This window comes from Mustela nivalis, assembly GCF_964662115.1.
Source record: "Mustela nivalis genome assembly, chromosome: 12".
NCBI lineage: Eukaryota > Metazoa > Chordata > Mammalia > Carnivora > Mustelidae > Mustela > Mustela nivalis.
Window position 1 is genome coordinate 611,100 of NC_139031.1, and position 26,381 is coordinate 637,480.

Genomic DNA, 26,381 nt, shown 5'->3' on the forward strand with positions numbered 1-26,381 from the left:
TCACGTATCCGCTCTGCGTAGCGCCCAGCGCCCATCACAGCAGGTGTCCTCCTCCATGGCCGTCCCCAGTGACCCCAGCCCCCCGCAACCCTGTTAGTTTCCCAGAGTCCAGAGTCTCTCGTGGTTCGACTCCTGCTCAGATTTCTTCCCTTTTAGTGTTCCCTTCCCCTAGGATCATCTGCTCCGTTTCTGACGCTCCGCACATGAGTGAAACCGTGTAACTGTCTTGCTCTGCCCGACTTCTTTCACTCGGCATAAACCCTTCCAGCCCCGTCCGTGTCGGTGTAAACGGTGGGTGTTCACCCTTTCTGATGGCTGCGTGTCATCCTGTTGTGTACATGAACCACATCGTCTCTATCCATGTGTCTTTTGAGGGACATCTCCTAACAGTCCATCTCTAACCCTGCTGGCTGTCTGCAGGCCCTGCCTGGCCCCTCGTCCCCACGTGTGGGGACGCACCTGTTGCACCCGAGGCAGCGTAGGACACATGGGACAGTTGGAGCTGCTGCTTCTTGGGTGCCGGCGTGTGCCAGTGTCTTTCGGCTCCACCGTTATGTCCCCGATGCCCCTGGACCCTGCTCTAGTTTGTCCACATTTACAGGTGAAATCACTGATGCCCGGAGGCTGGGGAGGGTTTCGGGGTCGCCGGGGGCACCCCCTGCTGTCCCTGCTTCTCCCTCCCTTTCCAGTCTGTTCTCTGGCTCTTCCTCATCTCACTGCCCAGCTTGGCAGCGACATGGTCCAAGCAGAGGCAGGTTCAGGAAGACGTGCTCTCAGGTGGAGAGTGCACGTCTGCTCTTCTGGGCTTTACCTCCTGATGGTTGTTGTGGCCTCATGAGACCAGCACCGCCTCTGTAGCAAGCAGGATGACTGGGACATCCCCGCAGTGTCCCTGCAGTTCGACAGGCATCAACGTTAGCCAGAGAACGTTAGGAACCAGTCAGCAGAGAGAATTCTGCAGAGTGCACAGGGCCAAGCCTTCAACCTGTCTCAGCAGTTCAGGATGTGCGTTAAGTTGGGTTAAGACCCTAGAACGTGCTTTCATTCTGCCCGGACTGCCTTTTGAGCTTATTTTCTATTATTTACATTTTTTGACTGCTGATGTTTCAGATTCATGCCCCCATGATGGAGGAGGGACAGACAGGAGGGCAGTGTCCCAGAGGGACGTGGGACTAACAGTCCTCCTGCATGCCTCCTTTTGTAAGATGTTTCAACCCCTGCTATGTCTCTGGGTTCTCCCAGCGTCCCTATGACATAAGGATGGGCGATATTTAACCCTTTCACAGACCCAGAAGCTGAGGTTCCAAGGCACATGCATGTTGGTGAGAGGCAATTTGTAAACACTTTCCTAAAATCTTAACACAGAACACCTGAAAAAATCTGGAGTCTTTTTTTTTTTAGATTTTATTTTTAAGTAACCTCTACACCCAGTGTGCGGCTCGAACCCACAACCCTGAGGTCAAGAGTCACGTGTTCTACCCATGGAGCCGGCCTGGTGCCCCTGGAGCTCACTTTGTAAGGATTTATCCTGGGACAGAACCGGAGATCTCTCTGAGGCCCGACACCCAGGATCGCTGATTGTAGCATGATTTCTAAAGGGGAAAGATGGGAAACCATGTAAGGTTACTTCAAGAGGGAATCGGTTAAATATCGATGGATGTTTGTAAAATTAATTATTTTGTAGTGATTGAAATTTACGATGGTGAGAAATGACAAGTCTGGAATTGTTTACAATACAGGGAAGTGACTGAGAGGCAGTCCTGAGAGGAAAATATATAGCGGTACAGCCTTTCTCAAGAAACAAGAAAGGTCTCAGGTACACAACCTAACCCTACACCTAAAAGAGCTGGAGAAAGAACAAGAAAGAAACCCTAAGCCCAGCAGGAGAAGAGAAATCATAAAGATCAGAGCAGAAATCAATGAAATAGAAACCAAAAAAACAATAGAGCAAATCAACGAAACTAGGAGCTGGTTCTTTGAAAGAATTAATAAAATTGATAAGCCCCTGGCCAGACTTATCTAAAAGAAAAGAGAAAGGACCCAAATAAATAAAATCATGAATGAAAGAGGAGAGATCACAACTAACACCAAAGAAATACAAACTATTATAAGAACATACTATGAGCAACTCTACGCCAACAAATTTGACAATCTGGAAGAAATGGATGCATTCCTAGAAACATATAAACTACCACAACTGAACCAGGAAGAAATAGAAAGCCTCAATAGACCCATAACCAGTAAGGAGATTGAAACAGTCATTAAAAATCTCCAAACAAACAAAAGCCCAGGGCCAGATGGCTTCCCGGGGGAATTCTACCAAACATTTAAAGAAGAACTAATTCCTATTCTCCTGAAACTGTCCCAAAAAATAGAAATGGAAGGAAAACTTCCAAACTCATTTTATGAGGCCAGCATCACCTTGATCCCAAAACCAGACAAGGATCCCATCAAAAAAGAGAGCTATAGACCAATATCCTTGATGAACACAGATGCGAAAATTCTCACCAAAATACTAGCCAATAGGATTCAACAGTACATTAAAAGGATTATTCACCACGACCAAGTGGGATTTATTCCAGGGCTGCAAGGTTGGTTCAACATCTGCAAATCAGTCAATGTGATACAACACATCAATAAAAGAAAGAACAAGAACCATATGATACTCTCAATAGATGCTGAAAAAGCATTTGACAAAGTACAGCATCCCTTCCTGATCAAAACTCTTCAAAGTGTAGGGATAGAGGCCACATACCTCAATATCATCAAAGCCATCTATGAAAAACCCACCGCAAATATCATTCTCAATGGAGAAAAACTAAAAGCTTTTCCGCTAAGGTCAGGAACACGGCAGGGATGTCCATTATCACCACTGCTATTCAACATAGTACTAGAAGTCAAGCCTCAGCGATCAGACAACAAAAGGAAATCAAAGGCATCCAAATCGGCAAAGAAGAAGTCAAATTATCACTCTTCGCAGATGATATGATACTATTTGTGGAAAACCCAAAAGACTACACTCCCAAACTGCTAGAACTTGTACAGGAATTCAGTAAAGAGTCAGGATATAAAATCAATGCACAGAAATCAGTTGCATTTCTCTACACCAACAAGACAGAAGAAAGAGAAATTAAGGAGTCAATCCCATTTACAATTGTACCCCAAACCATAAGATACCTAGGAATAAACCTAACCAAAGAGGCACAGAATCTATACTCAGAAAACTATAAAGTACTCATGAAAGAAATTGAGGAAGACACAAAGAAATGGAAAAATGTTCCATGCTCCTGGATTGGAAGAATAAATATTGTGAAAATGTCTATGCTACCTAAAGCAATCTACACATTTAATGCAATTCCTATCAAAGTACCATCCATCTTTTTCAAAGAAATGGAACAAATAATTCTAAAATTTATATGGAACCAGAAAAGACCTCGAATAGCCAAAGGGATATTGAAAAAGAAAGCCAACGTTGGTGGCATCACAATTCCGGACTTCAAGCTCTATTACAAAGCTGTCATCATCAAGACATGGTACTGGCACAAAAACAGACACACAGATCAATGGAACAGAATAGAGAGCCCAGAAATAGACCCTCAACTCTATGGTCAACTAATCTTCGACAAAGCAGGAAAGAATGTCCAATGGAAAAAAGACAGTCTCTTCAACAAATGGTGTTGGGAAAATTGGACAGCCACGTGCAGAAAAATGAAAGTGGACCATTTCCTTACACCACACACAAAAATAGACTCAAAATGGATGAAGGACCTCAATGTGCGAAAGGAATCCATCAAAATCCTTGAGGAGAACACAGGCAGCAACCTCTTCGACCTCAGCCGCAGCAACATCTTCCTAGGAACATCGCCAAAGGCAAGGGAAGCAAGGGCAAAAATGAACTATTGGGATTTCATCAAGATCAAAAGCTTTTGCACAGCAAAGGAAACAGTTAACAAAATCAAAAGACAACTGACAGAATGGGAGAAGATATTTGCAAACGACATATCAGATAAAGGACTAGTGTCCAAAATCTATAAAGAGCTTAGCAAACTCAACACCCAAAGAACAAATAATCCAATCAAGAAATGGGAAGAGGACAGGAACAGACATTTCTGCAAAGAAGACATCCAGATGGCCAACAGACACATGAAAAAGTGCTCCATATCACTCAGCATCAGGGAAATACAAATCAAAACCACAATGAGATACCACATCACACCTGTCAGAATGGCTAAAATAAACAAGTCAGGAAATGACAGATGCTGGCGAGGATGCGGAGAAAGGGGAACCCTCCTACACTGTTGGTGGGAATGCAAGCTGGTGCAGCCACTCTGGAAAACAGCATGGAGGTTCCTCAAAATGTTGAAAATAGAACTACCCTATGACCCAGCAATTGCACTACTGGGTATTTACCCTAAAGATACAAATGTAGTGATCCAAAGGGGCACGTGCACCCGACTGTTTATAGCAGCAATGTCCACAATAGCCAAACTATGGAAAGAACCTAGATGTCCATCAACAGATGAATGGATCAAAGATGTGGTATATATACACAATGGAATCCTATGCAGCCATCAAAAGAAATGAAATCTTGCCATTTGTGACAACATGGATGGAACTAGAGCGTATCATGCTTAGTGAAATAAGTCAAGCGGAGAAAGACAACTATCATATGATCTCCCTGATATGAGGAAGTAGTGATGCGACATGGGGGCTTAAGTGGGTAGGAGAATCAATGAAACAAGATGGGATTGGGAGGGAGACAAACCATAAGAGACTCTTTTTTTTTTTTTTAAATTCTATTGAGTATTTTTTTTTTAAAGATTTTATTTATTTATTTGACAGAGAGAAATCACAAGTAGATGGAGAGGCAGGAAGAGAGAGAGAGAGGGAAGCAGGCTCCCCGCCGAGCAGAGAGCCCGATGCGGAACTCGATCCCAGGACCCTGAGATCATGACCCGAGCCGAAGGCAGCGGCTTAACCCACTGAGCCACCCAGGCGCCCACCATAAGAGACTCTTAATCTCACAAAACAAACTGAGGGTTGCTGGGGGTAGGGGGTAGGGAGAGGGTGGTTGGCTTATGGACATCGGGGAGGGTATGTGCTTTGGTGAGTGCTGTGAAGTACTCACAGACCTGTACCCCTGGGGATAAAAATATATGTTTATAAAAAATAAAAAATTTAAAAAAAGGTAAAAAAAATAGGGAAGTTAGCTTTGGATGAGGAGGTAACGAGTATTATTTTCTTCTTGTGATTTTCTGCATTTTCTTAATTTTCTAGGCATTTATGATGTGAGAAATTCCCAACCATAGTCTTACTCCAAGTAAACCGGTGCAGAGAGAATGCGTGCTTTGTCCACGGGCATGTGACTGGCCTCGTGCACCTTCTGTTTCTGAGTGAGAGCTCTGCCAGTGCTTCGTGGTGGGTTTTGGTGTTCGGTGCCATCATGTCTGTTTTCTTATCACCCCAGTGACCTGCTCGCTCCTCTTCAGAGGAATGCAGGGAAGGGACGCTTCCGTTTAGGACAAGGCCGACGTGGTGGGGGGCAGCAAGCTCTGTCCTGCAGCCCCCCCTTCCTCTCCAGACTTCCTTTTCTCCCTCTTTTCACGCCGCTCTCAGCCAGCCTTGCGGCTCTCCAGCACCCTGCAGGGAGGTAGCCGCGACTCAGATGCAGACGGGAAGATCTGGTTGTTGAATCTGCACGGGCGGCACAGCTGGGACTCCAGAAACATGTAGGCTAGAAGTGGGTCAAGTAGGAATGTGTGCCTGCAAGAGAACGAGGCAGAGTCCAGATCTTGGGGTCGGGCGGCTGGCGATGCCGTGGTCCAGGACGGTCCGGGCTGTGGGAGGAGGCTCCGCTGTGATCTGAGAAGAAACAGCTTGTGTTCTCCTGTGAAGTCAGAGCCCGTGGTGTGATGGGGCCCTGGAGAGGCTCAGCACTCTTCAGGGGTGAAGAGCAGGTTTGGGGTGCATGGCTGCCCCTGGAGCCCCGTGCTGTGGGCGAGGCGGGTCTCACGCTCCACTGACACTCTGAGCCAGAGCCGCGAGGACGGACTCAGGAGCATGGTGGTGGATGGTGGTGGACCTGGCGGCTGCCGAGCCACCGAAGGCAGCTGTGTCCTGGGGCTGTGGTGGTGGTGGCCCTTTTCTGGTGGGATCTTATTTTAGATCCTGCCCATTTCTCCAAGCCCAGTTTCTAACCCCCTCTTGTGCCTGTGAGCAACTGCTCTCCTCCTATCAAGCCGGGCAGCTGCGTTTTTCTATAAATAGACCGCGTTCTTCAGGCTCTTCCACTCTGCCCCAACTCCGGAGCTCTGCGGTGGCAGGACAGAAGCCGCCGTACATGAGATGTACGCAGGTGGGTGGGCTGTGTTCCAGGAACTCTTCATTTACAAGGACGTAAGGCCATGGTTTGCGCGCCAGAATCGGCTGGACTTGAGTCCTCTCGCTGACCTCCGGGCAGCCCGATGGACTCCGGCTCCGGTGGTGGGAGGGAGAGTCCAGACAAGGGAGAAGAATGTCTGTCGCGCAGGTGGCCGTGACCCCCATCCCCGTTTAATTCTGCCATGTGCCTCCCATCTAAGTGCGGATCCGCAAGAGCCTGGTGGTGTTGAGAGCAGGGAGCTCAGACGGGCAGAGTGGTCTGAAACCGTATCGTGGGAAAGAGCTGCGGCGCTGAGGCAAAGAGCAAGTCTGAACGTTCGAGAGTCTGTCCTGCGGGAGGCGGGGACGGCGCAGGAGCAGGCGTTCACCGAGCGATCACGTGGGCTCATCGCTTTGTGGGGCAGTTTGTTGCCTCACTTCAAGAGGGAGAAGCTTTGCTCTGTGAAATGCCAAGTACCGTAAGGGTCTGTGACAGGAGCTTCTAGGAGACAAACTTCTGCTCAGTGGACTAAAACCTCAAAATATTCAGAGCTGCCCCAACACGAGTTGCCTCCTTGGTCGTGAGTGATGTTTCTGGCTGTGCCGGTGCGTCCACTGGTGGGTGGCTGACCACAGATGGGGTCCCTTTGGGAGGCAGGTGTAGCTTCTTCAGCCATGGAGCCTTCTCCTTGGGCATCTGTCCAGAGCTCGCAGCTGTGCCGTGTCCCACAAACCAAGAGGGGCTGGTGTGCTCCTGCTGGAGGTAGAGGGGAACCCCACAGTTTGAAGCAAATCTGATCTCTTCCAGGACTCCTGCCTCCTAGACCTGGGATGTGGGAGACTTGAAAGAACAAAACCTTGACCTTGGGTTGTTTGGGGTTAGCAGCAGGGATACCAACGTTTTACTTCTAACTAGCAGTGCTGGGAATGGGGTTCAGCATTCCCAGAAACTTGTTAGCATTGAAGAGTGTCAGGCCCTACCCTGCGTCTACTAAGTCATAAACCAGGAGTGGGCCCAGCAGCCGCGTTTAACAAGTCCTCTGGTGCTCGAGTCCGAGAATCCCTGAGGCAGGATGATTTCTACATCTTTATTGTCATTCTGTGGTCTAGTTTCCTCTGTCCCACTGGGTACCGGGTGGTGAAGGGTTGCTTTTCAAGTACTTTGGCAGACATCACCCGTAGGACCTTCTTTTATTTATTTATTATTTTTAATTAACGTAAAATGTATTATTTGTTTCAAGGGTACGGGTCTGTGATTCATCAGTCTTACACATTTCACAGCACTGGCCACAGCACATGCCCTCCCCAGTGTCCATTCCCCAGCCACCCCATCCCTACCCCCCCACCGTCCCCCCCAGGAACCCTCAGTTTGTTTCCTGAGACTAAGAGTCTCCTGTGGTTTGTCTCCCTCGCTGGGCTCATCTGGTTTCATTTTTCCCTCCCTTCCTCTATGCTCTTCTGTCTTCTCACCTTCCTCATATCGGGGAGATCATATGACAATTGTCTTTCTCTGAATGACTTATTTTGCTCAACATGATACCCTCTAGTTCCACCCATGTTGTCGCAAATGGCAAGATTTCATTTCTTTTGATGGCTGCATAGTATTCCATTGTGTACATATGAACCGCATCTTCTTTATCCATTCATCTGTTGATGGACATCTAGGTTCTTTCCATAGTTTGGCTACTGTGGACGTTGCTGCTATGAACATTCGGGTGCACGTGCCCCTTTGGATCACTACGTTTGTATCTTTAGGATAAACACCCAGTAGTGCGATTTCTGGGTCATAGGGCAGCTCTAGTTTCAGCTTTTTGAGGAACCTCCATGCTGTTTTGCAGAGGGGCTGCACCAGCTTGCATTCCCACCAACAGTGCAGGAGGGTTCCCCTTTCTTAGAAGAGAGAACGACCTTTTGCAGCATTGAAGTTCTGAGAAGTCCTGCAGAGGAAAATCCTGTTAAATTTCAACTCACATTTTTTCCAAACGTGTCTGATGTCCCCCGTTTCTGGACCATACTTGTCAACGCACTAGGGCGTGTGTCCTACGGGATATTATTGCCAGTTGGGTCTCTAATTGCTGAGGTGACTTTTACTATGACACAATTTTAAATCCCTTTCCTTGGTTCTGTCATTTAATCGTCATCCACAGGTGATGCAGGAGCACGTGGCACTGAAAGGTAACAAGTTAAAGACTACAAAAAAGGGTATGTTTGAATCACCTCAGATTTTTCCTAACACCAGTCTTATTCTCTGACAAAATTCTTATGCGGGACTTCCAGGGAAGGTGATGGAGTTGGAGGGCCCTAGGCTCACCTCACCTTGTCCCCGCATATGACTAAATAACACCCACGCAGTGTAACCAACCCAGAAAATGACTGGCAGAACGGACTTCCGCTTTCCTCAGAGAAGAGGCCCCACTGAAGAGGGTAGGAAGGACGGCGCTGAGGTGGGAGCCACATGGACCCTGGGCTGTGTGTGGAAGGGAGAAACCCTGTGGGCGCCGAGAGGGAGAGCAGGCGCTCGGCACCAGGCCCTCCAGGCATGGGCGCCCACACGAGAAGGACAAGTCCCGCAACATTTGGCTTTGAAAATCAGGCTGGACAGTCCACACCTGGAACTTTGAAAGCGAGCAGGCTCCACGCTGGGGGAGCAGGGCTAGAGGAAGCAGAGTTCCCGTCCCTAAGACCCCCACACTGAGATGCGACACAGAAGCGACAGTTTGCGCGACCCCCGGGCCTGCGGGAGGGAGATGGACTCTCCAGTCTCAGAGCATGTGTGGAGGGGTGGGGGTCTTTGGGAGACTTCTCCAAGAACCAAAGGGCTGGTTCCCTTCCCCAGCCCCCAGCCCGGATGACACGGACACCAGCTGGAACCAGTACAGCACCAACGCTCTCCACTCAGCGGGCTGCCGGTGAGCCCCACTCCCACGTGCTGCTCTCAGAGTGCCCCCTCCGTCCTGGCCGGGGCCGGGGTTTTCTCAGGTGGCGGCAGACGTCCTCCCCACAGCGGACAGGTGCAGACCTCACTGTACCCCATGGCCTGCCCCTGCTCTCTCCCGCGGGCCTGCCCCTGCAGGACACTCTCATCCACAGTGGTCAGAAGCCTGGTAGCATGTGGGCAGCCCCACTGGGGGCCAGCACTGCTCGGGAGTGAGTCCTGCCCCCCTCGGACGACCACACGCATGGGTCTGACTGCGGCCTCAGGGCTGGGCTGGGGCAGGCAGCTGGTCTGACTCTTCTCAGGGACCACACGGGGAAGTGCCACAGTTCGGTGCTACTGCATCTCTGGCAAATGCCAGGTCTGACCCAGCCCAAGCCCAAGACCAGCAGAGGGAGGGAAAGAACAAAGGGTAGAGGAGAAATAAATGGAATAGAAACCAAAACCAATAGAACAGATCAATGAAACCAGGAGCTGGTTCTCTGAAAATTGATAAATCTCTAGCCAGACTCAGGTAAGTAAATAAATGAGCGAGGACTCAGAATCAGAAATGAGAGAGGAGTAGCGACAGATATTGCAGAGGCACAGAGGCTTGTAGGAGAATATTGGAAGAACGACACACCAACAAACTGCACAACCCAGAAGAAATGGGTAGATCCCCAGAATCATATAATCTACCAAAACTGAAGCAGGAGACATAAAAAATTTGGACAGACCAATGACCAGCAATGAAATTGAATCAGTAATTAAAAACTCCCCCAAAATAAAAGTCCAAGACCAGATGGCCTCACAGGCGAATTCTGTTGAACAATTAAAGAAGAGGTAATACCTGTTCTTCCTAAATGATTCCAAAACTACAAGAGGAAGGAAAACTTCCAGAATCATTTTATGAAGCCAGCATTACCCTAATACCAAAACCAGATGAAGACACCACAAAAAAGCAAACTATAGGCCAGTATGTCTGACAAACATAAATGCAAAAATTCTCAGTAAAATATTAGCAAACCCTATCTAGCAGTACAGTAATAGCATCATTCACCACGACCCGGTGGGGTCTGGTTCTGGGTTGCAGGGGAGGTTCTAATGCTTGCCAAACAGTCAACATGATACTTCCCGTCAGTAGGAAAAAGGATCAAAATCATATGATCATCTAAAATGTAAATGTAAATGTAAAATCAGTATAAAAAAAGCACTGGACAAAGTACAACATCTATTCCTGGTAAAATCCCTTAATGGAGCAGGTCCAGAGGGAACACACCTCAGCTTCACACAGGCCATCCATGATGAACCCAGAGCCAACGTCAGCCTCGGTGGGGAAAACGGAGAACGTTCCCCCTACGGTCAGGAACAAGACGAGGAGGTCCACTCTCCCCACTTTTATTCAACACAGGACTGGAGCCCCTGGCCTCAGCCATCAGACATCAGGAAGACACAAAAGGCACCTGGATCGGTGAGGAAGGAGTAAAACTTCCAGCATTTGCAGATGACGTGATATACTACGAATAGAAAACCAAAGATTCCTCTGAGAAACCACTAGAACTCATAAGTGAATTCAGTAAGTCTTCAGAAACGAAATCGGTTGGTAGCTTTTCTAGACGCTGATAATTGAACAGCAGAAGGAGAAATTAAGGAGACCCAGCCACGGCGGAGCCTGGAGCCAACAGACTGAGGAGCGTTTGCTGCGTGCTCGGCTCTTGGTCGCTCCTGGGCGGCTGCCATACGGCCCTCGTGCCCTGAGTAGCGCACACCAGTCTTGACAGCCGGGGCTCAGACACCCCTGTGCTCCCAGGGCTGCTTCTTCCTCTCGCAGATGACTGGGGTCCTGCATTGCGGTTTCTGCCCTGCGAGAGCAGGGGTCACTGCTGCGGGTGGGGTTTCTGTCCCACTGGATGAACATGACGGGTAGAAGCCCTCCTGCTGGGAAAGCACAAACCTCCAGATGCTTCCCGTGCCCTTCTGGTGCCCTCTCTCCGCCCTCCCTTCTTCTCTTCCTCCTCTCTTTTGCCCTTTTGTCTGGGAAATCAGGATCACAGCTTTAACCCGGGATCTTGGGGGAAGGAAATAGGATGTCGTACCCTGCGGTACCCGCTGCTGAGATGAGGGGTGTCTGAGCACTGGTTTGGGGGCTCGTTCGGTGTCTGAGCACTGGTTTGGGGGCTCGTCCCTACTCCTGGAAGGGCAGGCTGGCAGCACCCCAGCCCCTGGGCTGAGGCTTTTTAAACGCTCGCCAGCCGTTGAGGTCTTATTCTGAAAGAAGCAGTTCTTGAGGTGGAAACGGCTTTCTGTCCCTGCTTGGATACCCTGTCTGAGGAAGCGCATTTTTGCTTTTGGTCTGATAGAAATGTTGGGGAGCACTGCAGTGGGGGGCGGGAATTCGTGGTTGTGTGGGTCTGTGCCTGCGGCACGGTGTTGCTGAGAGCTGCGATGGTGAGACGGCGTGCCAGGCCCCGCCGGGCAGTTCATCCCCACAACTGCTGAGTGTGGGGAGCTGACCCCACTCGCGGAGGAGAGGACCGAGCCAAAGCGGGGCTTGGGCAAGGCTGTGCACCCTCCAGGAGGCGGAGCCAGGCCGCCACGTCCGCACTCTGGATGGACGCTAAGACGCAGCACTGGTCCGCCATCCTCGTCCGGGAAGAGCCAGGCAGCGGGAGGGGGATCCTCGGACAGGGAAGAGCAGGGCTTTCCGATTCGGCTTCAGTTTGGAGGGCCTTGTTTTGTCAGTGTGTCACTGTTCGGAGGTCTTTGATGCGGGTGCTGTTTATTCATTCTTTTCATTTCTGTACAGTTAACTAAAGAGCCTTTTCTAGCACCCGTGTCTGTAAAAAAATTTTTTTTAAATAAAGTTCTTTTGTTGTAGCAAGAGAAAATGAAGGTGACTTTTAAAAAAATATCTCTTCAAAGCTCACACCTTCTGTTTCTTTGCTAATGCAGTGCCTGGAAGGAAATAATTTAATGTAATTCCCAAACCTCAGGTTTTTATAGCCCTTCGTGCTGTACACTAGGGGAGCCTGGTCAGCGGCTTTGCTGGCCGTCACTGTTTGGTAAACTCTGGCATTGGAGCTATGTTGATAAAAACTCGCCATTGGCTCTCGGGATCTGATGCGGGAGCTGGACCTGGGCCTGTGGGCTGAGGCACAGGGGCTCTGTCTAAGGCGCGGACAAGCGGGGACAGAGCCAGTCAGTACCACGGACAGCAGAGCATGTGCCGCCGGCCGGGATGTGGGCAGGGGTGTCTAGGTTGTCCCGGGAAGGCTCCCGTGGAAGTCAGCAGGGCACGGCGGGGAAGGAAGGCTCCTATTATCTAACTTTGCTGTGTGTGTGCGTATTTTCTAAGTGAACCCCAAGCCTAATGCGGGGCCCGAGTGTGTGAGACCGAGTCGTGTGCCCCGCTGCCCGAGCCAGCCAGCCGGCTGCCATATGTTCTCTGATCTACGCAGCCCGTGTAGGTCCCTCGCAGCAGGGTGGCATTGGGGCAGGAAGCCCCTGCAGAGGCAGCTGTGAGGACTGGAGTGTCCTTCCTGACCCGCTTCGCGCTCACGTGACTCTGGTTGTGGCTCTGCCCGCTGGGGTGTGGGTGGGGAGTCTGGGGACGGACGTTACTCCTGGTGCCTCGCTTGCTGCTGGCCCCAGTGATTAGCTGGTCACTGCAAGTGTGGGCCGTCACTGGCCAGCGGGCCTCAAGGTGGATGCGCGCTTGGTGGAGATGGCAGGAGACAGCCCGGGTGCACGTGTCCGGGTGACAGCTTTCTTGGACTTTGCCCAGCCCCAGCTGATAGTCTGGTTCCCTCGGTCACATGCCAGCTCAGGTCACCTGGGGCTTACAGGCCTCTGTAACATGGGTCTAGTGCCTCATTTAGAACTTCCTTCTGCTCCTGTAGCTGGCAGGGGCAGGGGTGAGGTAGCCATCAGTTCACAGGGCCATGTGTTCTCCCTGCCCCGGCAGAGACGAGCCCAGTGGGGTCTTGGTGGATGGACAGGAGTTTGTCCGTTGGGAACAGGACAGGAACATGCGCTCCGTGTGGCCGGCGGGCTCCTGTGTTAGTACATCAGGCTTTGGTGGCCGGTGGCCTTCCTCTGTGGGGGGCGGGCTGCCCGTAGCATCAGGGAGCCTGGCGGGGAGACGTCACCTGGGTCTCCATCCCCCCCTCCCTCGCAGTGCCGTCCGCTGACTGGCTCACCCTGTGGGAGGTGGACGTCTCTCTCCATGTCCTTTGTCCACCTTCTCTGACCTCCCGCTGCTCCTCTGTGGAGGGTAACTGCGTCTGGGGTCACACCACTTCACATCCGGTCTGTGTCTCTTCTGGAGGACGGGATCTGCTTCCCTGCGCCTTCTTCCCGTGCTCCTGGCCGCACGTGCGGGCCGTCTGTCCACTCTGGGGCTCGCGGCGTGGGTGTTAGGCACGATGTGTGACGGAAGGACCCAGAGGTCCTGGGTTAGTGGTGGTGCTGACAGAGCCCCGTGGGGCTAGGGAGGTGCCCACGGGGATGGCTCACCCCCACGCTCCCTCCGCTGCTCTGGAGGGTGTCCTTGGGCAGGCAGCCCTGCCCTGCTGCCGGAAGCGACGGGGCGTACTCGAGGGTCCTCCCGTTGGGGAGCCAGTCCACACGCACGTCTGTCCTCTCACTGACTCGAGCCAGGCTCGCAGGTTCAGCTGCTCTCGAAGATGCCGCGTCGCATGAGCCTGTTGGGGGGGGCGGCTGCCTCGTTTCTGGGACGCCCAGGAGTCCGCAGGTGCTGCGGCCGTGGAGAGCTGCCCCGTGCTTCGTAGCACTGAGTCCTTTTTTCTCTCTTGTCTTCCTCCGCAGGCTGCCTGTTCGAGGATGGCCTCTGCAGACCGTCTGAGACCTGTGTCAACGGTAAGTGTGCGGCGCGGTCGACCCCGCAGCGGGGCTGGGCTTGCCGGCGCCGACGCCATGTGCTGGGTGCGCCTCACTCTCTCCAGCACCCTGCAGAGGGTGGAGGGGAGGAAACCCCCCAGGGCGGGAGTGAGAACTTAGTGGACACTGGGCACAGGCGGGACACGTCGTTCATATGCACGGCTTTGGTCCGTGTTTTTGTCTCGTCGTACCCCGGGATGGACAGGCAGGCACTCACGGCAGCTCTCTGACCCCGGGGCTGGACACGCGGCCCTGACCCCGGTGGGACCTTCCACCCCCCTCCGCGAGCTTTTGCTCCTTCGGCGGGCGACCGTTTGTCCTTCGGCCTGCCAGGTCTTCTCTCGTGGGGCCAAGGAGTGTCCAGTGGGGGCCGCCAGCGCCGAGGGTGCAGGGAGAAGCCCCACCGGGCAGGGCCGGACGGGGCGGGCGCAGCTGCCCGGCTTCTGAGGGATGCATCTCAGCAGAGACCCGGCATCCTGTTTGAGGGCAGCCAGTCGGGGACAGCTGTGGCCCCAGTAGTGGCCCTCCGGTGAGGAGGGCAGAAGGAGGGCTCAGTGCCAGCGTGGGGGGCTCGCCCGGCGTGGCTTCTGAAGGAAAGGCCCCACATGGGGCACTGGGTCTGCGGGGGGCGCGGGTCGCTCCGGAAGACCGGACTGCGGGGCAGGGACCCGCCTGTGTCCCCAGGTCCGCGGGCAGAGTTAGGGGCGATGCTGACACGGGCATGTCGCTCCCCCAGTGCCCGGCGCCAGCAGGGATGTGTGTGGAGGGGCTCCTTCTGCAGAGGCTGTTGGGGGGGGAGAGGCGCCTTCTGCCCGAGGTTGCTGCGGCTCTGCTGGCCCTTGTGGGGGCAGCGCGGCCACCACGGGGCTCGGACAGTCAGAACCCAGGTGCTTGGCGTGTCCTGCCGAGACAGCGGCCCCGTGTCCCGGACCGGGGGCTTCGGGGCTGGGAACAGCGGTGCCTGTGTCCCTGGTGGCTCACGTGCCCTGGAGACAAACTGCCACAGCTCTGGGTCGCTCGGTTTTGTGGGTGCTCGTCTGTCTTATTTTGGCCGTGGCAGGGGTTTGGGGGAAGCGTTGTGTGCAGCCTAAGGAAACCCTGACTGGGGCCGGAGGGACAGTCTGTTAGGACGCCCTTGCGGGGAGGATGTGGAGCTCAGGCCGCCCTCCCAGCCGGGGTGTCTGCTGGCTCCTCCACACACGCAGGCCTGACCCTCGGCCTCCCCGCCCAGGCCACTTGCGACTGTACCTTATGTAGCTTCTATGGGGAGGTGGCTTTTACAAAATAATCCTGTTTTAAAATCATGCCCCCTGCCCGCAGTGAAGTAGGGTTAGAGAGGAAACGTGTGTGTTTAATCAGCACAGTAACAACCAGCGTCCTTCCCTCTTCTTTGTCCTTGATGAAACCAGGCCTGAAGTCCGGGCCACTCTGGAGGCTTCCTTCCCCGGCCTCAGCTTGCCTCTCCGGCACACGCAGTCGCATCAGCGTTCTGTACGACAGAATAGTTCTTTGGAACAAGAAAGCTATTTATTTATTTATTTATTTATTTTAAAAGATTTTATTTATTTATTTCACAGACAGAGATCACAAGCAGGCAGAGAGGCAGGCAGAGAGAGGGGGAAGCAGGCTCCCTGCCGAGCAGAGAGCCCGATGTGGGACTCGATCCCAGGACCCTGGGATCATGACCTGAGCCGAAGGCAGCGGCTTTAACCCACTGAGCCACCCAGGTGCCCCCATGAAAGTCATTTAAATGTGAATATACGTGTGCAGGCTTTGACGTCTGGAGACAGACAATATTTCGTATTTTCCATACAGTTAATTAAGGTCTAGGAAGCAACAAAGCGGCACCATCCAGTCTCACAAAATCCTGTCCTGTGAGTAGCAGACAGAGAGTGACCAGGACAGTGTCCCTTGTGGGTCTGGCTCACCGTGATGTCTTTCAGCCTGACAGCTGGCTGGGCAGGGAGGTGTGGCTCAGCAGCTTCGCAGGGACGCACAGGGCGAGCCGCCATGTGGAGTCCAGCACATTCTGTGGTCACACACAGGTTCCTTTTCTTTCCCTCCCACTCCCCTTCCTTTGCTTGGGGTACAGACAGAAATGTGCAAGCCTCTTAACCTTCTCCCTGTTCTCAAACTGCCCAACAGAGCTTTTAAATCATAGTTAAAATGTTTCCGTGAAACAAGATACTTCATAAAGAAAGCCAAAAGATAAACATATTTGCCAGCTCACATCTGTCAGGACGGCTACTGTAAAAAACGAAAACCGAAAATAGGAAGTGCTGGTGAGGATGTGGCGGGATCTGACCCCTCGCCCCGAGTTGGCGGGAGCGTAAGGCCGCACAGCCGCCTAGGAAAGGAGGGGGCGGGTCCGCCAAACCCCGAATTAGCACGTCATCCGCATCCTCGAAACAGCGCCCGAGGCCTGGGAAGCTGGGACCCAGGCGGCTCTCGGCACCTGTGTCCACAGCAGCGTCGTGCACGACAGCCAGGAGGGAGACACGACACGAACCTGCACTGACAGGTGAGTCGCAGGAAGGCGCACACATGGACCGTGGGGTACCGCCAGCCTCGGCAGGGAGGGATTTCCAACACCCGCCGCGCCATGCGTGAACCTGGAGGGCATCGTGCTCAGGGAGGTTAAACCGTCACGAAACGGCAGGTGCTCAGAGGTGCCATTCAGCGTCCGACTCCTGGATTCGACTCGGGCCGTGATCTCGATCGGGAGATCCAGCCCGGTGTGAGGCTCTGTGCCCGGCGGGGAGCCTGCGCCGTCTTCCTGCCTCCCATGCTTGCTCTCTCTGCCTCTCTCTCCAATAAAGAGAAATCGTAAAGGAAAGGGGGCGGGGCGTATGCTCTGGGATTTGACCTCTGAAGTCCCAGGAGCCATCAGATTCGTAGAGACCGGTGGGCACGGGGGCTGGGGTGGGGGATGGAGTTCATGTCTACCAGGGACAGAGTTTCAGCTTGGGAAGATAGAAGGTTCTGGGGATGACGGCGCTGGGGGTGCGTGTGCTCAGTGCCGACGAACGGTGCACCTGGGGATGCCTCAGACCCCACATGCACGTCAGGAACGCTGTCTGATTTAATGTCACAGTTGAAAAGAGAGACGACACCCCGACTGGGAGGACCCGTAGCAGCATGGTGGGCCAGAGCTGCTTCTGCAGTGCGGAGAGCTGCTGTGCCAGGTCAGAACGGCACTGACTAGGACACGGGGCAAAGACGTAAATAAATGGTCCACGTGTTATATGAAAACGTGTTTGTCCTTACTGCGACCCAGGGAAATTTAAACATAAACCATGCTCAGAAGATTGCCAAAAATTGAAAAGAAGAGTAACAACACATCCGGTGCTGGCGGGAGCTCAGGGAGGCGGGCATAGGCCTGCTCTGCGGGCAAGCGTGTGAGCTGGTCAGTCTTTGGGAACGTAATCTGACATTGTCTGTTAAAGGACCAGTACACTGGTGATTTGATTGGTTTTGGGGACTCACATATATAAAAACAAAGGTCTGCAGCAGTATTTTTATTGGCAAAACCTGTAACACCTGTAAATCCGCGGACAGGGGAACGGCTCCAGAAATGACGGCGTAGCCGTGGTATGGCGGTTACGCAGGGACGGACAATGACTCACATGTTTCCTGACCAGGAAAATGTCCCTTGTATGGTAAGTAGGAAAAGTAAGTTGCAGAGCAGTGGTTCTCATCTGATCCTAGTTTCTGGGAAAGCCTGTGTATATGACCCCACTCCCATGGCCAGCGGGTGACCAGGAGGGAGAATGTGACAAGCACCGCTTGTGTTTTGGGGGGAACTGGGCAGTGTGGAGAGGGAATAGATGGGGGGTAATGTGTGATCAAAGATCTGTTTATTAAAGGAGTCCTGTGTTACTCTGGTAGTAACACTTACCTAGTAAAGACATTTCGGAGTCTGCTGAACTTGGAAAGGCAGACCAGCCGCGTTTACGCCTGCTGACCCAGGAGCTGCGCCGTACCAGCCAGGACTCCAGCCATGCTCTCAGCACCCCCAGGGGTGGCTCTGAGGAGCCAGGAGACCCCTGTTCTGGTTTCCGATGGAAGCTTTGTGGTGGAAATGTCTTCAGTGTCTCACGGGGGTGGTCAGGCAGATAGCTGGTGCCTAGAAGGTGGTCTGCCGGGTGGGGTAGTGTTGAGCGGGGAGCTGTACAAGAACCTGTGCACAGTGTGGCCCCAGAAGTCCAGGGATGGACGCTTGAGGGGGCCGTGAAGGCAGGGACTAGAGGCTGAGCTGGGGGAGGGGCAAAACCCTGTCCCTCCTGGACGGCCTTGCCCTCCAGGAAACAGCATTGGTCCATGAGGATGAGCCCTGGGGGGCTCAGCTGTGGGGTGGGGGGTGCGGCCAGGGCTGCACCTGGACCGAGGGCCAGCTGGGGTCAGGTCTGAAGCCACGTCCTGCTGCCTCATTCTTGCGTTGGCCCTTTCTGGGGAGCTGCTGGCCCTCGGCTGGCACAGGCTCTGAGCGCCCAGACACGAAGGCACGTCCCGCCTCTCCCCCTTTCTTCCTTCTGGTCCTTCCGAAGCCTTCTCGAGGTGGGAGCCGGCCAAATCAATGTTTTTGTTGGACGTGCTCTGAGCAGTTTTTTACTTTCATTTTCGTGTTCAGTGATCACGGCAGGTCTTGTCAACGGCAGGTTGCGATCTGCTGGGGTACCCTGCGCGCTGCGGGAAATTTGATAGACAGAGCTCCTCTGTTGGATCGCTCTGAAAAAATAGACTGATACGCAGCTGTAATTTGACGCCTGGGGGACCATGAAAAAGTAGAGTTGGTCTGGAAAGAGATCAAGGAGTAGCAGTGAAACCTCAGCCGTATGAGTTGTGGCCACCTGGAGAGCCTGAGGAAGCCTGCGGGGTCTGGACAGGCCCGGGCCTCTCTGGCCTCTGCAGGGTCTGGACAGGCCCGGGCCCCTCTGGCCCCCGGGAGGTGGGCTCTGCTTCTCCAGGAAGCCAGGCTTGGTGTTCGGGACCAGCTAAGGGCCATTTCAGGGAGCTTAGCAGTGGGTTCCCACAGAACAGACTTTACAAATCAGCTTTATGGTGACCATTTTCAGTTCTTGTTTGGAAGGTGCTGCTGTTTGGACTGTGCTGTTCAGGGAGTGAAGCAGTTGTGGGATCGGTGATGGTCTGGTTCTGTCCTGATTTCTGGACGCCAGGGACGCAGAGTTCATAGTAGTTTTGTCTTGGTAAACCACAAGTTCATGGTGTCATAAATTCTGGATAAAGATGTTGAGGCAACATCTTCATTTTGTTTTATCTTTTTAAAAAAGATTTTATTTATTTATTTGATAGAGACACAGCGAGAGAGAGAACACAAGCAGAGGGAGTGGTAGAGGGAGAAGCAGGCTTCCCACTGAGCAGGGAGCCCGATGTGGGAATCTGTCACCGGACCCTGGGATCATGACCTGAGCCGAAGGCAGACGCTTAACGAGTCAGCCACCCAGGCACCCTGAGGCAACATCATTTCATCAGCAAGTTGTAGAGGCCGAATCTGTGGGTTTGATCTTCACCAATGACATCGTTCCCTTGGGCAGTTCCTGAAGCATGCTTTTGGGAGCTAGCGTGAAATTGCATGCCAGCCCTTCCGTTCAAGGCTATGGCAGTGTCTCCTGCGAAGACCTCTGGACACTGTGGAGATGATGACGAGTGGCCATTCGCTTTTTCTTTATCCGGTCTCTCAGCCAGTACTTGTCCGTGGAAGGCCCGCTGTGGGCATGCTTTGGTAGGGGAATGCAATTGAGACTAATCTTGAGGCTTCAAGAAATTAGTAAGAGATTTAGGATTTGACTACTCTACAGTCCTTCACTTTTGGGGCAGCTCGCACGTTTTCAGTGATCTATGTTGCACTGGACCGCTGGGAAGCAGTTGTTTCCTTGACCAATTCCTGAGTCTTGGGAGGAAAGTGGTGTGGATTTAGTGTATATCCAGATGGTGGGGCATTTGTAACCTGTGCTGGTTCTTTTTAAGTGTCCTGGGAGTCCATGTGCCTAGGGTCAGAGCAGTAATTTCTTTAAGGAATCATGGTTCCTTATTTCTGTCCTCATGTCTGAATGATGATCTGCCCCTTCCGTGGAGAAGAGATAGAGGGAAGATGGGGTGTCTCGGCCCCGGGGCGGGGGGAGCCTCGCTCCGTGGCCTTCTCTGGGGAGTGACCAGTAGTGCGGCCCCTCCCCGGCTAGCTGTTGCTTTTGCCACGAGCTGTGCTGTCCCAAGCGCTTCCTCTCACCAAGTCCCAGGGGAAGGTTCCGGTCCCTTGCAGTGGACCTGCAGACCTGCAGAAAAGTCCCGTGTCGGCCAGTCACTGTGCTTTCCTCACGGCGTGGCTTAGCCTTGAGCCAGCTGTCAGGAGAGCAGATGGGCAGAGCGGCTCTGCACCGTCTCACCGTCTCTTGATATCTGCGTCCCTTCTCCACACAGAGGATGTGAACTTGCGCTTCTCAGCCCCCGTGGGCTCACGCTGGCTGCTGGGCTCCGGTTTGGATAGGCTCGGTCTCCAGTGGCTCTCCTGAGGCTCACCACACACTTGTGTGCCTCTCTTGGACTTGGGTCCTCCTCCTCCTCCTTTCTGGCTTCGGTACCTCCTCCGACGTCTCATCTTTACAGTGATGTGTTCATAGTAGAAGCTTGGAGACGTGGAAAACAGCAGGGAAATCAAAGGTGCTACCCCCGAGAGTCTCTGTTAACAGGTTAGCGGTGTGGCCTTTGCCGTCCCTTCTTTGTGCCCCGTCTTCCTGTTACACTGCCGCGCTGGCTCCCGAGTTTTAGTTGGCTGTCTCCCAGCAGCTCCCCGATGCCGCGTCTCCCACCGGCATCCGCGGTGCTGGCAACGACTGTCTGCAAACTTCTCTTTGATTTCTGCCTCGTACTTGAAGTGCGGTAGTAGAGCATAACCTTAAAAAGCACTTTCAATTCTTTAAATAGTGAAGGTGTATTCACTAATGTTTAAATTAATGTAAATATCATAGCAGAAAAGAGCTTTGTGCTTGAAGTTTTCTTTTGGTATTTTGGTCATTTTATTGTCAGATGATCTTAGAAATCAGATTAGTGGATTGTGGGGGTTTTGAGGCACAGAACATGCTGGCAAACCGATTTCTACAGTTTGGGCTTAATTTGTGTCCCACGGCTTACGTGAAAACGAACATCTCACTTCCCAGCCCAAGCATGACCTTTAAAGAAATCTTTGCCGTTTTGCTTCCCTTTATTTCTGGATGCAGCAGGTGGTGACTATGCCTTTGGGATCTGTTTTTAGGACATAGCATCTGTTTTTGGTTGTTTCCCATGTAGGGTTATGGGCCATGGGCTCAAATCCACTGAAAAAGGAATTTGGAAACCTGTTTTCCTAGTAGTTCGGTTACTTGTACGACGGCACGGAAGCTTCTCCGTGACCTGGTCTGGACGGTTGTGATCATCTTTCTCCTAAGATGGTGCTTCGGGAGCTCTAAGAGTTTTGTCTCTGATGGCCGGAACTACTTGGGTTTGCTTCTGTAAGTTGTCCTTGTTTCTCTCCAGTCTTGGGGTCTCTCGTGCACAGTAACCCCAGTTCCTGCTGGCCCTTCTCTACAGGGTCTTCTGTTCCTCTGGCTTCCGTCCGTGCGTCGTGCTCCCCTCCAGGTGGGCTGCTGCCGCACTGTCCTCTCGGCCCCTTTTGCCGTGCAGCGCTGCCTCTCCTGGTCCGAGGCCTTCGGCTGTCCCTGTTCCCATGGGGTTAGACTCCCGAGGCCAGCGTGAGCATTTGAGGTCACGTACAGGTGGTTCCAACCTCAGGAGTACGTTAAGGTGACCTCCCTTTGGTCAATCTCTCTGTGGTCTCCACACTGTTCCGTTGCCGTCAGTTCTGCCCACATCCCCTCCACTTGGGCCCCGGCCTTGCCTGCTCCACCAAGAACACGCACGGGCTCTCAGTTCTCCTCAGCGCTCACGTTGTAACTTCCCTTCCGGATCGAAGATTTTCGAGCAATCCTGAAGTCTGCCTTCCTTCTGCTCGTAGTAATGTGCGCGTGGGAAGCACTTCCTGATTCCCCGACAGTCTGCGTCCTGACCTGGAGGTGACAACTGACTGCGCCTCGTGAGACGGAGGTGACAACTGACCAGGAGATCCTCCCTGCGGTTCCCTGGGCCTTTCCCTCTGTCAGGGCCGCGCATTCTCTTCAGGAAAGTGCCCTGAACGTGTGAGAGCGTCGCTGGTGGAAGCGGGACCGGGACCGTTGGTGGAATCGGTGCGCAACCCCCTCCGCCCATCCCCCCTCCACCCCTCCCCCCTCCGCCCATCCCCCTCCGCCCTCCGCCCCTCCCCCCTCCACCCATCCCCCTCCGCCCATCCCCCTCCGCCCATCCCCCTCCGCCCTGCCTCCTACATTCGCTTCCTACCCTCGTGTGTCTCCTGCCGGTCACCTGCCTCGTCCCCTGGCCGCCTGGCCTCTCTCACTCTGTCTTCTGCCAAGGACTGGCACACGGCTGCGTTGTGAACCCTCACGCGCACTCCCCGCCTGTGGGTCGGGGCCGGGGGTGACCTGGCAGGACTTGGAATTGACTGCTTTTCTCAGAAGAGCATTTCTGTAACCAGCGGGGGGACCCTCCCGACATCTTGAGCCCGGACTGCCAGACTGGCGAGAGCGCGGCTTCTGACGGTTGCAGTGGGGGGGATCAGGGAGGGGACGCCCGAGAAGTGTCCCGACGGTGTGGTCACGTGCGGGGCGTGGGAGCAGCCTGTGAAGAGACAGAGAGGACTTGTAACCTTGCGGGGTCAGCCGGTGGCTCCTGGCAGCCTTCCCACGGCCTGCTCCGGAGCGGGAGTCTGCTCTGCGCGTCCGGCGAGCCGTAGGGAGTGGAGGCGAAGGAGGGAGGGCGGGGCTGCTGGGCAAGCTCATGGGTTTTTCCTGGAGGGTTTTCATCTGGTGTGTGACCCAAAGGCCAGTCTTTGTGCAAAGCAGTTTCTGGACAGCCACTGTGGTCCCATGGAGCCCTGGTTTCTGGGGTCAAGGTGCTGCAGGGCTGGGCTCTGTGCGGGGTCCGACGGGCGGTGACACCGACTCTGCCCTCTCCTCCGCATGTACTTTCCGGGCTTGTTTGTGGGGACATTTGGACCCTTCTCCGCAGCTCACAGAGCCAGAGCTGTTGGATCTGTCTAGATTTTGAGAAATGTATAGAAAGGACACATTACTGAGATTGCAAAGACTTTTGTTTTATTTTTATTTGTTTTTGTTTTATTTGCTTTAATAGAGAATTTGGCACATTTTAAAAAAACAACAACTCAGATACTTCTGTGTGTTGGTTTGAAGCTGAAAGGCTGTTTGGAGAGTAGAAAATTAGGACCAAACGTTTTAGGAGCCACCACACCCGTATTGTCCGTCAAGTGTAGAGCAGAATTCTCTCTCATAGTGGTGAGAGGTTTCCAGAACTTTCTAGCGCTCCAGTTCTCCAGAGACATGCCTGCCGGGTTGAATAACGCACTCGTGAGGGCTTGAGAAGGAGGTCGTGTTGTGAAGTTCATTTAAAAACAAAACTTACTAGAAATAATGATGTGTCCTCTGTCATTTTGTGGTGACACATACCATTCCATGAACGTTACACTGGTGGCACCCAAGTCTCCTCCGTCAGAAGTCCTCCTGGTTGGGTTAGAATCTCCTCTCTTCTCAGAAGGCAGCCTGTGCTCCCGGGTGCTTGCCCACCCCTCACGGGCTCCTGAGTTTGGGGACTATCTTTGTATTCTGGGGGCTGGACTGTCACCTGATGTGCAGAAACCACCAACAGAGGCTGACAGAATGAAGGAGATTGTTAGAGATCGAGAAAGGAACAAGAAGGTGTAATTTGGCTCTAAGCGATAGTGTATGAGTTCTCACTGCGTGTAGTCACATCTGTTAAATGGATTTCTAAAATAAAAAGTTTTATTTGCCTTTATATAGCGTAGAAAATCTGGAAATAAAGAGTAAGTGACACAAGGTATTACCCCGCACGTAACCCTGTAGCTCATGCTGATGCTTCCACTCGAGCGCATCGTCTTTCTCGCTGTCACGTGTGTGCGCAGCATTGGTCGCGCTCGGATAGCGCGTGTGAGCGCAGCCCGCGCGCCCCTGAGGGCAGCACCGGGTGCGAGAGGCAGACCCTGTCCGTTCCTCGAGCCGCCTGGGAAGTCTCTGGATGATAGAGGGCGGCGGCAGCATCTTAGTAAAAGACGTGCCGGTCCCGGGGGCGTCCCTTGCTCTTCTCTTCTGGGTTTGCCACGCGTTGCTTCGAAAATAGACTGTGCAGTAGTGGACGGGCCTCGTCTTACGAAAACTGAACGCGGGCGACGTGCAGTGTCGAAGGCAAAGAACTTCCTCCGTGTCCCTCCCACCGCCCCCCCCCCAGGAAGTGGTGGCTGCGTGGCTGCCAGACCTGTGTCCGTGCCCAGTGCCCTACACTGTGCCAGGCGATTCCTCCTGAAAAAGACCAGCAACCAGCGCACTCACTGGTCTCGTGCCCTTTGACTCAGCAGTGGGTATTGTCTGGGCTGCCCTGTGGGCAGGATCACGCCCCTCGACCCCACAGAGGGGTGGCGGGCATCTTGCACGCAGGCCCAGAGCCCAGGGATGTGGGACTGTACCACCTGGCAGGGCTAGCAGGCTTGTTGCCCTCCCAAATTCCAATTAATCAAACTTAAAAGGAATGGAAGTTAATTACCGAGTGAAACAGCATGAAGCAAAGTTTAATTTGGCTTATTAACAGGAAAGATGCCGTTTTGAGCCTTTGCATTTGTGACTTGAATTAAAATCGATTGCGCTCCGTGTGTGCCCATGTGCACACTCGTGGGCCTGCACGAACACGGCACGCACACCCACTTACCGCACCCCCGATGCAGTTCTGACTTACGGGGGTCGCATGGGGCTGTCTTTGTAGCTAAGATAATCATCGATGGGGACGTAAAGGGAGTATCTGTCATTCCCGATCCACAGAGTAACGCAGACCCCGGTGTATGGTGAGCTCCGGAGCCCCGGTGCGCCGCCTGGAACTGTCCCTCAAGTTAAGGAGACGAGTGCTGGGGGACTGCATTTCTGCACGGGACGGTTCCAAGGACTCTGATCCCCAGACCGCTTCCCCATCAGATGCCTCCCGACCCTCACCTAGACCGTATCATGGTTCATGCTGCTGGAGCCACTCAGCAGGCCCCGCAGGGCACACTTGGAATGTGACCTGACCCGTGGAATGTGACCTGACCCGTGGACAGGCTCCTTGGCCCCGTTTCTCAGGGTGCAGAAGTGGCCCGCTGTGGTTCTGTGGGGCCCTTGTCACTGCCGGGCTGGGATCCCTGAGGACGCTGCTGTCCACAGGGTGCAGTTGGAGCGTCCCCCGGGGGCCTTGGCCTCCCCCAGCCTCTCTCCAGGACTGTGCTCGGACAGGACACTTCCTTCAGCCAAGTGGCTTGTTTCCCCGGAGCCCGGGCAGCCTGCTTTCCCGGCCGTCCTCAGAGGTCACAGCCATCCTCAGGGGTCATCCTGCCCGGGGGGTTTGCCTTTGGCCCCTGCCTTGTGAAGGCCCAGCCCCCTGCCCCCAGCAGAGGAAGTGGAATCACCCCAATTCCCAGCTGCGTGGCTGACTTGGAGGACAGTGGACATGTGCATTTGTTAAGACATTCTTGAAATACTGGTTTTTCCTTTTGTCTCCAGTTTCTCGAGTGATGTTCTCACTCGTCGAATTAACTCCCAAGTGTCCAGGTTCGAAGTTGGGTTGGGACAGTCGTCCAGTAGAAGAGACTCATCTGTAAACATCTTTTCTGCAGCATGTCCCAACCCAGAGCCACTGGGAGCGCTTCTCGAGGGGACGCGAACCCAGCGCTGCGGTGACGGGGCCACGGCCTTCCCAGCGCTGCTCTGACGGTTTGATCTGCTTTCCAGTGAATGAGCAGGTTCCATGCACGGACCCTTCCAGCTGGCCCAGGGTTTGCCTGACGAGTGTTCCGCTGTCAGCCGGTGGCTCCGTCGGTGCTATGTGGACGGGGACTGTGGAGTGGGGCCCACTGCCCGCACCCACACTTCCCACACTTCTGGCTGGCCCTTCTGGCCCAAGTCGTGGCTGATTAGTATGTGCTGACGTCACTTTGGCGTTTCATGGTCTGATCTCAGTGTCTATGAACACCACCAGCCCGGAAGGAGGGAGCTGCGCCGTCGTACGGGACCGTCCAGTGTTCCGGTGAGACAACCGAGCTGACTTG

General features: G+C 53.6%; 1 protein-coding gene across 3 annotated transcripts in view; it reads left to right on the forward strand.

Annotated features, from left to right (window-relative positions):
• PTPRN2 (protein tyrosine phosphatase receptor type N2) overlaps positions 1–26,381 on the forward strand; it is a 684,967-nt gene that overhangs the window by 58,371 nt on the left and 600,215 nt on the right. For all 3 annotated transcript variants that reach the window (XM_082692928.1, XM_082692930.1, XM_082692929.1), the window contains exon 2: positions 14,102–14,152. In XM_082692928.1, coding sequence (XP_082549054.1) covers positions 14,102–14,152 — 51 coding nt within the window. The remainder of the gene's footprint in view (positions 1–14,101; positions 14,153–26,381) is intronic.